Raw genomic sequence first — 16,181 nt, forward strand, 5'->3', positions numbered from 1 at the left:
CAAGCATGCAGCAAAAGAAAAGCCAAGTAAATGAAGCCCAGATTCAGAGAGGAATTGATTTGGGGATTCATAATCATAAGATGTTATTTTCACGTTGTAACCTGAGCGTGGGACCCTTATTTCAGTGCTATCCTTCCCAGAGGGCCCAGCTGACATTTTTATGCATCTCTTCATTGCCAGCCTCCACCCGTCCTTCCCCAGCTTGGTGTGCTGCAGGCAGCAGGTCTGAAGTGGCAGTATTCTGCGCCTCCATGCACACCACCCAAGGGTTTCAAGCAGTGTTAATAATTAGGTTACAAAAAGAAGATCAATATGTAGAAATACATAAATATGTATACAACCAACATTAAACATATAGATTGCAATCTGTTGCAAGTCCCAACAACATCACCCTAGTTACTGGTAGGCAAAAAACTTTCCTTCCCTTGGTGGCCTTGCCCAAGGTCTCTGCTGACTTCCCTGCTTCTATTCTTACGTCCACACGCTAAACTCTCCAGGGGACCAGGAACTCAGCTCTGAGTCCAGTCCCTTTAGGGTTTCCATTGACATCCTCATCTGGGTTTTCCAAGTTTGTTTGATGATGTGAAACTTCCCTCAGTCTTAAAAGTGAGAAGGAAAGAAGGGGGGTGGGAGCAATCCCTGAATATTTCTCCTACAAAATTGCAATTTTTTGCAGCTCTCTCCTTCCAATCCCACTCCTTTCCTGCCATCCCCCAATTCGCAGGCCCCTAAACCTTAGCCCAGTAGCCCCCAAATTAGCTAGTTCCTCTGATAGTGGGCCTGTGGGCATTATCCCAAAGCAGGTAATCTAGCTAATAACTTACAAGCAGCAGAAATTCTTCAGAGCCTCATGAAGAACATGGGGGCTTCCATGTAGGTCCCCCTCTCATGGGCCTGTGTTTCTAACAGGTATCGAGTATAAGCCACTACTTTGAAAGAGAAGTCAAGCATCTGGAATATGTAGAACAGCGCAAAAAAATTCGGGAAGAAGAAAAGAAAGAAATGGAGCTGGAAATGGAGAAGAAAAGAGTTGTAAGTTAAATTTCAGAAACAAAAATTGCTTTCCTCTAATGCCATTGAAAACATATTTGTTTGGCTTATTCCACAATTTTAATAGAAAAATTATGCCTTTTTACATTCTTCTCTTGTTCGGATGGGAGTCAAGGGGGCATTTCTCTGATTTTCTAGCTTACTATGAGTCAGAGCAACCAGTTGGACACACCTAGTGAGATTCTACCCAATTTAAGTTTCTGAAATTTTCTCTGTTTCAAAGGCCTTTAGATACAGTGGTATCTAAATACCAATTATAGATACAAAGATTCAAATTTGAATGCTTTCATTTCATAGAATTTTAACATCTAGTGAATAATGCATTAAAACAGTGCAAAAGAGAGAGGACTATGAATTGACGCGTGGGCGCTCGTCCCGTCTCTACCGCTTACGAGCTATGAAATCTACAGCAAGGTTTGTGTCTTTGCTGAGCTTTGGTTCTCTTGCTTTTAAAATGGGAATACTAATAACAACCTTTTAGGATTATTGTAAAGATTTCAGTTAGGTAACTTGACAAATAGTAAACTGTCATTAAGTGGGAGCTAGTGTGTAGAGACAGACAAATAGATGTAAATTTTACGGTAATAAACTAGAACTGTGAAATTTGCAATAGAGGAGTATTTGGTACAGGACACATCCATCTTAAAATCTACCAGAAAGGAACCTAAATCTCTGAAGCCCCCATCCTCTTCCTCAGCCTCTCTGTTTGATGTGAATTCCATCACTCTGTTGGTCTTCCCTTGACCACTGGCATTTGGGGCCTTGAAATATTCTGTGAATTCAGCTCTTCTTTCTTTCTCACTTGAGGTCATCTCAGTCCATATTTCTGCTTGTCTCTTGCTCATTCCCTTCCTTGCCCTTTTGTCACCAACAATTTCATCACCACCTGTTGTTTCCTTATAGCCAAATATATAGCCTCCTCCAACGTAATTGCTCATGTAAGACCCTAGGTCTCAATTAAAAGCACAAGCATGTGGAAATATTTTAATGTACTGCTTTAGCAAATAGATTAACATTATCACATTGATATATACGAATTAGTGGAACAAAAACAGAGGGAGCATCATTTCAAAACATTGTTTAGTGGTGACAAGGTATAAAAGAACACCAATTAATTAACTTTTCTTTGTTTTCTTTTGCTACAAAAAAAAAAAAAATTGATCTTGGTCTGTTCTTTTGCACAACCACAAACACTGGGTGAAATTCTGCCATGGGAGATAATCTGCCACCCTTTCCTACACCAGCAATCATCGATTACTAGGAGTGTTTAAATAACATAGTGACAGCTAATTATCCACATAGAATTGTGGATAATCCAAAAATAATTTACAATGTGAAGTACTTTTAAAAAACTTGAATATTATAATAACCATATCTTGGAATTGTATGATGCTTTTGAGTTTCCAAAACTTTTCCACCTTCTTGTAACTTCATTTCCATTTGACATAGTACCCTCCTTAAAGTAGAGCTACCACTTGTCAAGTTTTCTCTGGAACTAGACTGCAGATAAGTGAATACATTTAAAAGGGCTCCTCTGTTACATTTAGAAAATGAAAAGGGTCACCAAGGAAAAATAACTAATGTTAGTCAGAAGTATCTCCTTACAAGCAACTGCTGATAATAGGGGAAATGGGAACAAACTAACAACCTCAGAGGATTGCAGTGGGGATTAAATGAGTTGAAATATTTACGGCACTTAGCCAGTAACTGGCAGATAGGAAGTGTCCACTATTAATATTATTACCGAGGGCAGGGGACGATTACACAACCGTCCAGCAAGGCTGGTTTTCATGAGCGCCCCCCGACTGGCAGGGATTAGGCTGTGCACTTCAACCCACACATCTGAAGGAAATCATATACCCATCTCTTTGCAAACATTGTATCTGGATACCACTCACTTACTGAAAAATAATAGTAATCATAGCTCTAACAGCACACAAAATGGGAATTTTCCTAACTGGAATTTCAGCTGGAGACCCGAAGCTGAGAAAAGTAGCAGTTTCCATATGATTCATTATGTCATCTCTATGGGACAGAGAAGAGGGAAGAATTCAAAAGAATTCTGCAACCCCTAGTCAATGACCCACACTCCAGGCTACACAAGGGAGGCAAGACTTATGGGGAAGAAGGTTGGAAAAGGGGATTTTTGTTTGGAGAGACGTGTTGGAGCGCTGTGTATTCCCCATTCCCACTTCTGCAACACCACCCAGACTCTGGGAGGAGACCTTCAAGAGAAGCACTGCTAGAGATAGGTTGTTGGCCAGGATGGACCATTGGCCTCATACACCTGGCAGGAGGCTTCCTGAGCCACAGAAACCAAGGGCTAGGAGTTACCAAGGGACCAGAGCAGAATGTCCAGGGAGAATTTAGGAAACTCAGGGACAGGGACCTGACTCCTATGGCTGGAAAGTCTGCAGGCAAAAGATTGGCTTAAACTGCTCTGACAGACGGGTGGAGAGAGGACCAGGGGCAATGAACTTGTACTGATGGCAGAGTGAGGGTGGTGAGTTTTCCTGGGGCCAGGTGGAAACTTGAAAGTAGCTAGGCTCAAATCAGGTGCCCCAAAGGATTTTCTAAGTGGGGTGAGGCAACCTCTACAGAAAGAGCCTGGAGGTGCACAGGGGAGCATTGCAGTGGGGGCCACAAGGGGCAGCCTTCACTTGGATATTGGACTGGCCTGGATCTTCAAACACCTGAAAACGACACTATTTCTAATACCTAAAAATGATAGGAAATGCTACGGAATCTGTCACATATATTGTAAAGGACAAAGGTTAGAAGAATAACATTTTTCTACTCTCACTTTATCAAGTGGTGCTCTTTTTGTGAATTGGTTATTGTAGCTAACAAGTGCTTACTGGGTGCATGCACCATTCTGAGGACCTGCCATATTTAATAATTCATTTAATCCTCACAGTGCTATGAAGCAGTCATAATGATTAGACATGAGGAATTTGAAAAAGCAGAGATATTAAGAGAGGGGGAAAAGCAAACATGTGGAAAGAATATGGCAGAGGAAGGGGAAGAGAACATCAGTCATTGTGAATATTCAAAAGAGGAAAATACCTCTTGCAAATTATTCTCTAAAGAAACTAGAATAAAATACAGTTCTGGGGCTTCCCTGGTGGCGCAGTGGATAAGAATCTGCCTGCCAGTGCAGGGGACACAGGTTCGATCCCTGGTCCGGGAACATCCCACATGCCGCAGAGCAACTAAGCCCATGCGCCACAACTACTGAAGCCCGAGCCTGTGCTCCACAACAAGAGAAGCCACTGCAATGAGCCACTGCAATGAGAAGCCCGCTCACAGCAACAAATAGCCCCCACTCGCTGCAACTAGAGAAAGCCTGCGCGCATCAACGAAGACCCAACACAGCCAAAAATAAATAAATAAATAAATAAATTTATTTTTTTAAAAAAAACTTTAAAAAAAAGGAACCTAAATCTCTGAAGCCCCATCCTCTTCCTCAGCCTCTCTGTTTGATGTGAATTCCATCGCTCTGTTGGTCTTCCCTTGACCACTGGAATTTGGGACCTTGAAATATTCTGTGAATTCAGCTCTTCTTTCTTTCTCATTTGAGGTCATCTCAGTCCATATTTCTGCTTGTATCTTGCTCATTCTCTTCCTTGCCCTTTTGTCACCAACAATTTCATCACTGCCTGTTGTTTCCTTATAGCCAAATATATAGCCTCCTCCAATGTAATTACTCATGTAAGACCCTAGGTCTCAATTAAAAGCACAAGCATGTGGAAATATTTTAATGTACTGCTTTAGCAAATAGATTAACATTATCACATTGATATATACGAATTAGTGGAACAAAAACAGAGGGAGCATCATTTCAAAACATTGTTTAGTGGTGACAAGGTATAAAAGAACACCAATTAATTAACTTTTCTTTGTTTTCTTTTGCTACAAAAAAAAAAAATTGATCTTGGTCTGTTCTTTTGCACAACCACAAACACTGGGTGAAATTCTGCCATGGGAGATAATCTGCCACCCTTTCCTACACCAGCAATCATCGATTACTAGGAGTGTTTAAATAACATAGTGACAGCTAATTATCCACATAGAATTGTGGATAATCCAAAAATAATTTACAATGTGAAGTACTTTTAAAAAACTTGAATATTATAATAATCATATCTTGGAATTGTATGATGCTTTTGAGTTTCCAAAACTTTTCCACCTTCTTGTAACTTCATTTCCATTTGACATAGTACCCTCCTTAAAGTAGAGCTACCACTTGTCAAGTTTTCTCTGGAACTAGACTGCGGATAAGTGAATACATTTAAAAGGGCTCCTCTGTTACATTTAGAAAATGAAAAGGGTCACCAAGGAAAAATAACTAATGTTAGTCAGAAGTATCTCCTTACAAGCAACTGCTGATAATAGGGGAAATGGGAACAAACTAACAACCTCAGAGGATTGCAGTGGGGATTAAATGAGTTGAAATATTTACAGCACTTAGCCAGTAACTGGCAGATAGGAAGTGTCCACTATTAGTATTATTACCGAGGGCAGGGGATGATCACACATCCGTCCAGCAAGGCTGGTTTTCATGAGCGCTCCCCGACTGGCAAGAATTAGGCTGTGCACTTCAACCCACACATCTGAAGGAAATCATATACCCATCTCTTTGCAAACATTGAATCTGGATACCACTCACTTATTGAAAAATAATAGTAATTACAGCTCTAACAGCACACAAAATGGGAATTTTCCTAACTGGAATTTCAGCTGGAGACCCGAAGCTGAGAAAAGTAGCAGTTTCCATATGATTCATTATGTCATCTCTATGGGACAGAGAAGAGGGAAGAATTCAAAAGAACTCTGCAACCCCTAGTCAATGGCCCACACTCCAGGCTACACAAGGGAGGCAAGAATTACGGGGAAGAAGGTTGGAAAAGGGGAATTTTTTTTTTTGGAGAGAGGTGTTGGAGGGCTGTGTATTCCCCATTCCCACTTCTGCAACACCGCCCAGACTCTGGGAGGAGACCTTCAAGAGAAGCACTGCTAGAGATAGGTTGCTGGCCAGGATGGACCATTGGCCTCATACACCTGGCAGGAGGCTTCCTGAGCCACAGAAACCAAGGGCTAGGAGTTACCAAGGGACCAGAGCAGAATGTCCAGGGAGAATTTAGGAAACTCAGGGACAGGGACCTGACTCCTATGGCTGGAAAGTCTGCAGGCAAAAGATTGGCTTAAACTGCTCTGACAGACAGGTGGAGAGAGGACCAGGGACAATGAACTTGTACTGATGGCAGAGTGAGGGTGGTGAGTTTTCCTGGGGCCAGGTGGAAACTTGAAAGTAGCTAGGCTCAAATCAGGTGCCCCAAAGGACTTTCTAAGTGGGGTGAGGCAACAAATACAGAAAGAGCCTGGAGGTGCACAGGGGAGCATTGCAGTGGGGGCCACAAGGGGCAGCCTTCACTTGGATATTGGACTGGCCTGGATCTTCAAACACCTGAAAACGACACTATTTCTAATACCTAAAAGTGATAGGAAATGCTACGGAATCTGTCACATATATTGTAAAGGACAAAGGTTAGAAGAATAACATTTTTCTACTCTCACCTTATCAAGTGGTGCTCTTTTTGTGAATTGGTTATTGTAGCTAACAAGTGCTTACTGGGTGCATGCACCATTCTGAGGACCTGCCATATTTAATAATTCATTTAATCCTCACAGTGCTATGGAGCAGTCATAATGATTAGACATGAGGAATCTGAGAAAGCAGAGATATTAAGAGAGGGGGAAAAGCAAACATGCGGAAAGAATATGGCAGAGGAAGGGGAAGAGAACATCAGTCATTGTGAATATTCAAAAGAGGAAAATACCTCTTGCAAATTATTCTCTAAAGAAACTAGAATAAAATACAGTTCTGGGGCTTCCCTGGTGGTGCAGTGGATAAGAATCTGCCTGCCAATGCTGGGGACACAGGTTTGATCCCTGGTCCGGGAAGATCCCACATGCCACGGAGCAACTAAGCCCATGCGCCACAACTACTGAGCCTGAGCTCTAGAGCCCACGTGCCACAACTACTGAAGCCTTTGCACCACAACTACTGAAGCCCGAGCACCTAGAGCCTGTGCTCCACAACAAGAGAAGCCACTGCAATAAGAAGCCCGTGCACCGCAACGAATAGTCCCTGCTCGCTGCAACTAGAGAAAGCCTGCGCACATCAACGAAGACCCAACACAGCCAAAAATAAATAAATAAATAAAAATTAAAAAAAAAAAATACAGTTCTGGTCCCTTTGATGGAATCCACAGAGGCAGGGCTTTGTGACAAGGGATCAGAAGGCACGGGAAGACATTAGGATGGGGACAGGACAAGAGGAGAAAGAACAAAAGCCACACAGGATGACACACCAAGATGAAGTGACCCTAAAGTTCATCTGAAAGAAGACACAGATGAGAAAAAACAAAATCTTAAAAATCGTAATGACTGCCCTAGCAGATATTACAATCAATTAAAATGTCACAATAATTAAACCAGAGCAGTACTCAGGCGAACACTGAGAGATCAAAGAACAAAACAGATGACTCAGATTATTCAGCAAGTGGTGTTGGGTAAATTAGCTGAGTAAATGCCCTTCATTGTTATTCTCTCCCCTCTCAATGTGCTCCTCCCTCCATCAGTGGCAGGAGCTTGTAGGCCAGCCTGGATTGCCCCTGCCCCCGAGAGCCCACATCCAGTCCATCAGGGGCTGACCCACCCCACCGCCAGGAGACGCCTTGAGTCCGCACACACCGCTCCGCTCATCTCTGCCCCTCCCCTTCCGAGCCCGCAGCCCCTCCCCGCGACTGTGCAAGAGACGCCCTCCTGCCCCGCCCCTCCCGGCCCTTCCGGAGATCGGCAGCCGGGCCAGCCTTTCAAAAAGAGCCCCTTCCCAGCCTTTGGTCTCTCTAGCTGCCAGAGTTTTATACAAATGACTTGCTTTTTTCCCCCCCTAGAAAACGTATCAGAAGTCAAAAGAACAACTGGAAGCCGAATTGAAAATGGACTACGAGAGTTATTTGGAACTGGAAAAGGACATCCTCATCCATCTTGGTCTAATCAAAGTGAAAGAGACAATGTCGTACATGGAAATGATATAGAAAAGCTTTCTCTAGGGATGTTTTGAGGGCTTTGTGGGACTTTACTCATCATTTTTTATGTAAGGTGAACTAGCAAAACTAAACATGAAAAAGGTTTACTTACGCATGTCAAGCTTTTATTTCACTGCTATTAAAACTTTTGAATTAAACAATAAGATCTGTTTCCATTTTTTGGACTGAATATGTACTAAGCTTTGTACTGAATATAAAAGCTATTGATAATGAAATTTTCATTTTCCTATAATAATACAGAGCTTCAGACATCCACCCTCAGTCCTCAACTGACATCCATTCAGAGCCCCTAATCCCAGACAGAAGTAGAGCTCAAACTTTGCTCCTAATTAGCAGGTTGCTTTTGGTCACCTCACCAAAAAGTGCTCCCACTGGGCCACTGCACAGATCGTCAGGCCATGTGCTCAACAAAATATTAGCAGATGGAATCCAGAAATATACGCATAGAAAAGGATAACACGTGAAGATCATGTTGGATTTATCCAGGAAATATAAGGTAAATTTAACAGTAGAAAATAAATCGATATTTGATTAAAGGAGGGAATTTATGATACCAAAAAAATGCAGAAAAACATTCCCTAAAATTCAACATCCACTCATGATAAAACAATAAATTCTTTGCAATTACAAAAAGAAGGAAACTTCCTTAATCGGATGCAGGGTAGCTAAAACAATCCTACAACAAACGTTATACTTAACGGTGAAAAGCTGAAGGTTTTCCTCAGACGTGTGGAACGAGATGGTGCCCACTGTCGTGTCTTCTAGTCAATATTGTACTGAAGGTTTACCCAGTGTGGGCACAAAAAGGAAAGAGTGTATGAAACTGAGTTGTGAAAGAGCTTGATGTATCTCAATAACAGATTCAACGTCACAGGAAAGTGACTAGCGTGAGAGGTGGGTTGCGGGGAGAGTGGCAGGAGATGAGACTGGAGAAGCAGCTTGGAGCCAGGTGGTGAAGGCTCCCGTAAACCAAACTAAAGAAGCTGGATTAGAGCTTGCAGATAATGGGGAATTAATGGAAGGGCTAAGCAGGAAGGTGACACGATCAGCTTTATACTCAGGAAGATAAGGAATGGATTAGAGTGGGAGAGTCTCAAGGCGGGAAATCCTATTAGGAGACAGTTGTAATAGTTCAAGGTGAAAGATTAGGGCACCCTGTCCTGAAGCTTAATGTGAAAATAAAAATGAAAGGCTGATTGGGTGGGGAAGGGAAGACAAAGGATGATGCCAAGGTTTATAAGTTAAGTTGCTACAGGAGGTAAAATGTGGTCCAGTGGCTAAGACTCCACGCTCCCAGTGGAGGGGGCCCGGGTTCGATCCCTGGTCAGGGAACTAGAGCCCACATGCCGCAACTAAGACTTCACATGCTGTAACTGAAGATCCTGCACGCAGCAAAGAAGATCCCGCGTGCTGCAACTAAGACCCGGCGCAGCCAAATAAATAAGTAAATATTAAAAAAAACAACAACTATGTACACAAAAGTCAGTTAGGTAGTAGCACTTAACCATCTGTGTGCCTTTGGACAGATGACGTATAGCTGTGAAACATTCCCTGTCTATGGAGGCAGGTTGAGAGTGTTTACCTTGTAACATTTTATAAGGGCAAATGAGCACCTGCATGTAAGGTGGTGGTGCCCCGCACATGTCACTGTCATTACTGGAATGTCCCAGGGCTCATCCTTGTATTTGAACTTTTTTTTTCTTCCCTTTTTTTTTTTTTAAATCCACACCCATGGCTTAGGTGAATCCATCCAGTCTCATAGCTTTATATACTACCTCTATCCCTGGCCTGGACTTTTCCCGTAAAATCAAGCACTGTATATTCATATGAGTACTTAATGTCTCTCCTTGGGTGTATAATATGCATCTCATATTTAAACACGTCCAAAACTGAGTGCCTGAATTTCCCTCCAAAACCCATGCTTCCAGCAGTCCTCCCAATCACCTTGCTTCTAGTTGCTTGGGCAAAAACCTTGATGTCATCCTTCATTTCTCTCTTTCTCTCACAATCCATGCCCAAACTGTGAGCAAATTCTGTTGACTACACCTTCAAAATACACCCAGAACCTGATCATGTCTCTCCTTCCTTACTGTTACCACCGTGGTCCAAGCCGCCATCATCGCCAGCTGGGATTTTCACAGTGGCCTGACGGTTCGCCCTTCAGTCTCTCTCAACAGCAGCCAGGTGGTGGTTTTAAATGGAAGCCAGAGGCTGTGATTCTGCTCAGAGCTCCTCCTCGGCTTCCCAGCTCACTAGGAGTAGGAGTAGAAGCCAAAAGCTTTTCTGGACCTGCAAGCCCTCGTGTGGTCAGGCCCTCCGCTGTCACCCTGGTTTCATCTCTCCTTCTCCTCCGCTCATCACACCATCCATCATGCCAGACTCCTATGCACCCAATATGCCAGGCATGTTCCTATCCCAGGGCATTTGTGCTTGCTGGTCTGTGCTTTCTCCAGCAATTTTCCCTGTTTTATTTTCACGTGTTCCCTCAAAGGTAAAGAGAAAAAATGTTTTGAGTACCTGCTATGTACCAAGCTCTATAATTTTTTTGATTTATTTATTTTTATTGAAGTATATAGTTGAACAGAGTGTTCAGGGTAGGTCATACTGGGAAGGTGACATTGGAGCAAAGACCTGAAGAAGGTGAGGGGTTTTGCCCTATCGTCTTCTAGGGGAAGCATGTTTCCTAACCCAGCCCCCCACCTCCCAACCCCAGCCGACTTCTGCTTCGGTCTCCTGGACAGAGGTGTGGCCACCTCTTAGTGCAAAAGAAGGTGGGACTACAGAGAACAGGAGTTACCTGGGGCTGGTGCATTGTTGTCTCAAACAAAAGCAAGGTTTTCTTAGCACAGAAGATATTGAATAAGCGTCTCCCTTAGGGTTATCAAGTAAAGAGCTTAGCATGGTCTGGCATATAGCAAGCAGTAAATATGTTTTATTACTATTTTATATAATTTATAAATACAATATTATTATAATATTCTTGCTATAGAAACTAAACGTAGGGTTCATCTTGCCTATGATAGCAGTTATTATCAGTTGAGTGTGATATTTTTATTGTGTGTTTATAACCTCAGTTTTTCCAGGTCTCGTCATCTCACCAGCCTATGGCTCCCAATGGGGTCACATAGCCATAGCCCACGTTTCATGGGATCTTGCCCCACCTGCTTAACAGGTATCTCATCCTTCTGCAAAGCCCCTCCAGGTGTGTCCTGTAGTCCCAGGCATGAAGGTACAGTCATATGTTTAAAAACAAGCCCACAACCACAAGGCACTCAAGACTCCCTTTTCCCAACGTGCTAGAGATGCTAATGACCTGTGACATGGAGGAAGGTTCTGGGTCAGTGCCTCTGTGTTAGTTAAGTTCCAGCAAGAAGCGAACACCAAGGCAGGACTAGATGTGCAAGAGATTTACTGGGAGACCGAGCAGGAGATGCCAGGGAGAGCCCTCAGACCTCGATGCAGGTCTGGTACCCATGGAAGGAGAGAGGGGAGGAAAGAGAACCGGGTAGGGTGCGTCTCAGACCACCCAGCACGCTCACTGAGGCTTTGGAATTTGGGCACACTCACTGTGCTGCCTCCTCCTTCCCTGGGATGAGTTCTCTCCAAGGCTCTTCAGCTCCTCCAACAAATGCCTTTTTCTCTGGCTCGGATCCTCCATTTGGCAGGCAAGGTCTGCTGAATCCCAGCAGAGAACACAGTTGAGACTCAAGCTGGGAAGCTCTGGTTGAAAGTGTAGGAATATTGGGTGTGAATGAAAACAGAGTTTGGTGTTGTGTCTTCTTTCAATTCCCACGGCTCTAGCCCTTTCCCCTACTGCTCTGTGGGTCAACCCAGTCTTCTTTGTCTGCACTTAGGTCTTTTGGTCTGGTGTACAGTATAGTGAAAAGAAAAGGCTCTTCAGATCCTAGCAGAACTGAGTGCTAATCCCAGCTTCTTCACCCTAAGCGAACTGTTCTATCCCCCAAGTCTTTGTTACATTATCTGTAAAATGGGGATAATAATCATACCTACTTCCTACAACAAAAATGTATGTAAAACATCTGGCATATAGTTGGTGCTCAATAAATGGTGCCTCTTTTTCTTGCTTGGTCTCAGGTGTACACACTCACACACCAGAGAAACCATAGTGTTTCCTCTTTGTCCTATGTAATAATCTCTCATTTTCACATTTTTGTTATTATTATCATTATTATTATTATTTTACTTTTTGGCCGCACAGTGCAGCATGTGGGATCTTAGTTCCCCTACCAGGGAACGATCCCTTGCCCCCTGCAGTGGAAGTGCAGAGTCTTAACCACTGGACCACAGGGAAGTCCCCATTTTTGTTATTATTAACCATAATGAGAATGTCTCTCACTCCCAAATATGACCTAAGCGGGGGCTCTGCACACCTCGTTTAATATTAACCTATGATCATTTTGGCACGAGACATGTTAGACATAGTATTTAAAATCTGAATGGTAGCTTTCTTTTTTGTAGAACTAAAATGCTTATGGCTATTCTGAAAATTAATCATTCTAATAAGACTTGATTTATTTAGCCTAAATTTAATTATCATTCAGCTGTACAAACTGCTTTTTACCCACCAAGAAACGTTGCATAATTAAACCAGTGTATTTTCAGGCCCTCAGATAAACACATTGTGTGTGTGTGCTTTGGAGGAAAAGGCCATTGACTCTAGCACACGTTGGCCCCGGCACACTTCCACAGCCTCACTAATCCACCACTGTAAATAATTAACATCTCCCTGTGCCCTGCACCCCAGAGCCTGCTTGGGGTAGCTTCTCTGCACCCAGTTGCTAGGCTGCCATTGCCAGGTCAGATACTATGTGATTGAGCAAGGCCCCTGCAACGGAAATTAAATATCTCAGTGAAGGGCAAATTAAACCCTGTGTGATGAACTCACTCCTTCCATGGCTGGTGAGCTGTTTGAGGGTCACAGGCTCATGTAAAACAACTTTGCACCATCAGAGTAGAATCCCAAACATCAAAGAAACGAGCCATGGAAATCTACTGGGCAATTGATGGTTTAAAAAAATTGTGTAATTGCTTCCAAATGCTTTCTTGTTCACAAATATGACACTAAAACTATATGCAGCGAGTATGGTAAGTAATATAGGTTGTGTTTCTCTGCAATAATGCCAACATTCTAAACTTAAAAGGACAGAAAATAAGGTTTCTCTAAGTCACCTGTACATGTGATATTTTAGACTGTTTTTATACTTTTATTAAAGAGGAGAAGGAAAGAAGATATGAAATAGATTTCATATTCTTCCCTGTCAACTAAAGATACATCTTCCAGTGCTTTTTAGAAGCCATATTTTTAAGAAGAATAATTCTCTTTTAAAAAACCACTCTAAAAAAAGAAAACAACTCTAAATCGAATCTAATATATGGCAGGTGTCTGCTTTATTTCAGCCTGAATAAACAAGCTAAATTAACCACTGAAACTGATAATAATTTTTCACTTTTAATGAAGTTTCCTGACTGTATGGATCTAAATATAACAAATTAAAAAAAAAAAAACAAAAAAACAGAATACATTATCTCAATTATCCAGAAACCTAACCAATAACTAGAACTTCAATGTGTTCTAGTTTGGCAATGAACACTTTTGACAACAAAACACAAAAAAATGTCTTATTATTAGGGATTTTTTATTAGTGACCAATTTCAAGGTCCATCCAAATATCAGTAGGATTCAGACAGTCATGTCTGCTGGGTGGAACAATAATTTCTTTTTTTTTATATATATTTTTAAAATTTATTCTATTTTTTTGGCTTCATCGGGTCTTAGCTGTGGCATGTGGGATCATCGTTGAGGCATGCGGGATCTTCCGTTGCGGTGCACCGGCTCTTCGCGCGGGCTTGTCCCTAGCTGTGGCGTGCCGGTTTTCTCTCTCTAGTTGTGGCACGCAGGCTCCAGAGTGCGTGATATCTGTAGTTTGCGGCACGCGGGCTCTCTAGTTGAGGTGCGTGAGATCAGTTGTTGTGGCGTGCGGACTTAGCTGCCTGCCCCTCCACCCCCATGTGGGAACCTAGTTCCCTGACCAGGGATTAAACCCACATCTCCTGCATTGGAAGGCGGATTCTTTACCACTGGACCACCAGGGAAGTCCCCTGAACAATCATTTCTGATGGTCATTAGTATAGAGACAGCCAAGTAGAGTTTAAGCTCAGCCGCTCTCAACCTTTGTAATGTTGGGCAAATAAGCTTTCTGATCCTCCATTTCTTCATCTAGTAAATAAGGATAATAATTCCCACTGCACAGAATTATCATGAAGATTATAGTCAAATAAAACATATGAAAGTTCCTTGTAAAATCTAATTGCTTTAAACATAAATATGTACAATAATAATAATAATAATGGTGAACTATTTCAGAATTGTAAGGTGATTTTTTGAATCATCAAAACAAGTTTACTTATGTTTACTGTAATATATTTTTATTACATTATAATTCCTGATAGTGTTTAATTAATATTCAGCTAACCAAGATGTTCCATTCTCTTACCCCACCAAATATAAACAACTAGTAGCCAATTGATTTGGTTTAAAAATTAAATGGGTCTTAAAGTCTGAAACTTAGGGGGAAATTAGACATCATCTTAGGAAAGAGAGCTACCTGTTTAAGAGGTCAGAAGGCATTTTGTATGTCCCTCTCAACCCCATCCACGTCAACCAGAGAACCATGTCGCCAATCACTCAACTGCATGGGTTTTATTTTTTGAGACTATCAGAATTTTCTTTGTCTGCCCTTCTCCAGCCTCAGGAGTGAGCAAACCCCAGAAAAACACCTGGGCTCTAACTAGGGAGCCCTGGTGATGCGGCTGTGCATCCAGAGGGGTCTAGTCCCCGGAAATGACACACTGTAGACAGGGTTTGAAGCAAATAGATTCTGCACCAGTTCATTATGAGAATCTTAATTTTAATTGATTCATAGTCATCTGTGCAGGGATGGGGTGACAGACACCACCAGTGCTTGTCAAACATCCACATGCACCTTTGTATTTTCCAGCTTCCTTTGCAGTTAGGTTGGGGCTATGACTGAATTCTGGGCAACAGGATGTGGGTAGAAATGGTAGAAGCCACTTCCAGGCTTTGCTTTAACTCATCTCATGAAATCCTCTGACTGTACCTTCCCCTGTTACGTGTTTCAGATGCCATATTTATAAAACAGAGAAAAGTCTCTCAACCTGTTTAGGACTTCCCACAGACAGGAAATAAACCTTTATTGTATTAAACCACCAAGACATCAGGGTTTATTTGTTACCCCTTCATAGCTTAGCCCATCCTGATGAAGTCAGATGAATGAGAGGACAGTCTCATTAGAACACATGTGCATAACTGTTAGTTGGAAATCAGGAATTGGGCTTAAATCTGTGCACATTTAATAAGACACTAGGAAAATTTTAAAAGCCATAACTAAAGATATCAAAAGAAAAAAAACTTTCTTAAATTGGAAATTACCTGTGTCTATGGGTTGAAAGAGTACACTATATTCCAAGCAAAGTCCAACTTATTCAGTAAGTGGGTGAATTGGGATTTACATATTACTCCAAATCTCATGTTTTAAATACTCAACACTAAAGCCAAAGTGGTCATTTAAAAATCAAATCTGAACCCCATCACTTCCCCACTTAAAACCTTTCAATGGCTGGCCCTCATTGGCTTCAGTATAGGGTCTAAGTTCTTTCCCTGCTTATGACACAGCCTGCTTGCTTTTTAAATCTTACAGATTTTCCTTCCCTCACTTCCCCTCCAGACATTGCAATCCATGCTGTTCTCCACAAGTGCTGTGCTCTCTCTTACCTCTGCTTCCTGGAAAATGCTATTCCCCTTCCATGGGTAAAAGGCTGCCAAGAATTCAAAAATGCTCTAAAATGAATTAGTATCTAATGCAGCAGAATAGTACCTACACACCTGTTAAAAATAATAATTCATGTGTAGTCCTTCTATGGAAAAATGAACAGTGCTCACAAGAACTTGTTTTAGAGACTAAAAAAGGAATTGAC

At 42.1% G+C, this 16,181-nt stretch overlaps 1 protein-coding gene across 1 annotated transcript in view; it reads left to right on the forward strand.

Moving 5' to 3' along the window:
* DNAI3 (dynein axonemal intermediate chain 3) overlaps positions 1-8,153 on the forward strand; it is an 81,653-nt gene extending 73,500 nt beyond the window's left edge. Inside the window, exons 20-21 of the mRNA XM_059899816.1 lie at positions 910-1,032; positions 8,010-8,153. Of these exons, the coding sequence (XP_059755799.1) occupies positions 910-1,032; positions 8,010-8,153 (267 nt within the window). The remainder of the gene's footprint in view (positions 1-909; positions 1,033-8,009) is intronic.
* Positions 8,154-16,181: the final 8,028 nt, after the last annotated feature.

Source organism: Balaenoptera ricei, chromosome 1 (genome assembly GCF_028023285.1).
Source record: "Balaenoptera ricei isolate mBalRic1 chromosome 1, mBalRic1.hap2, whole genome shotgun sequence".
Taxonomy (NCBI): domain Eukaryota; kingdom Metazoa; phylum Chordata; class Mammalia; order Artiodactyla; family Balaenopteridae; genus Balaenoptera; species Balaenoptera ricei.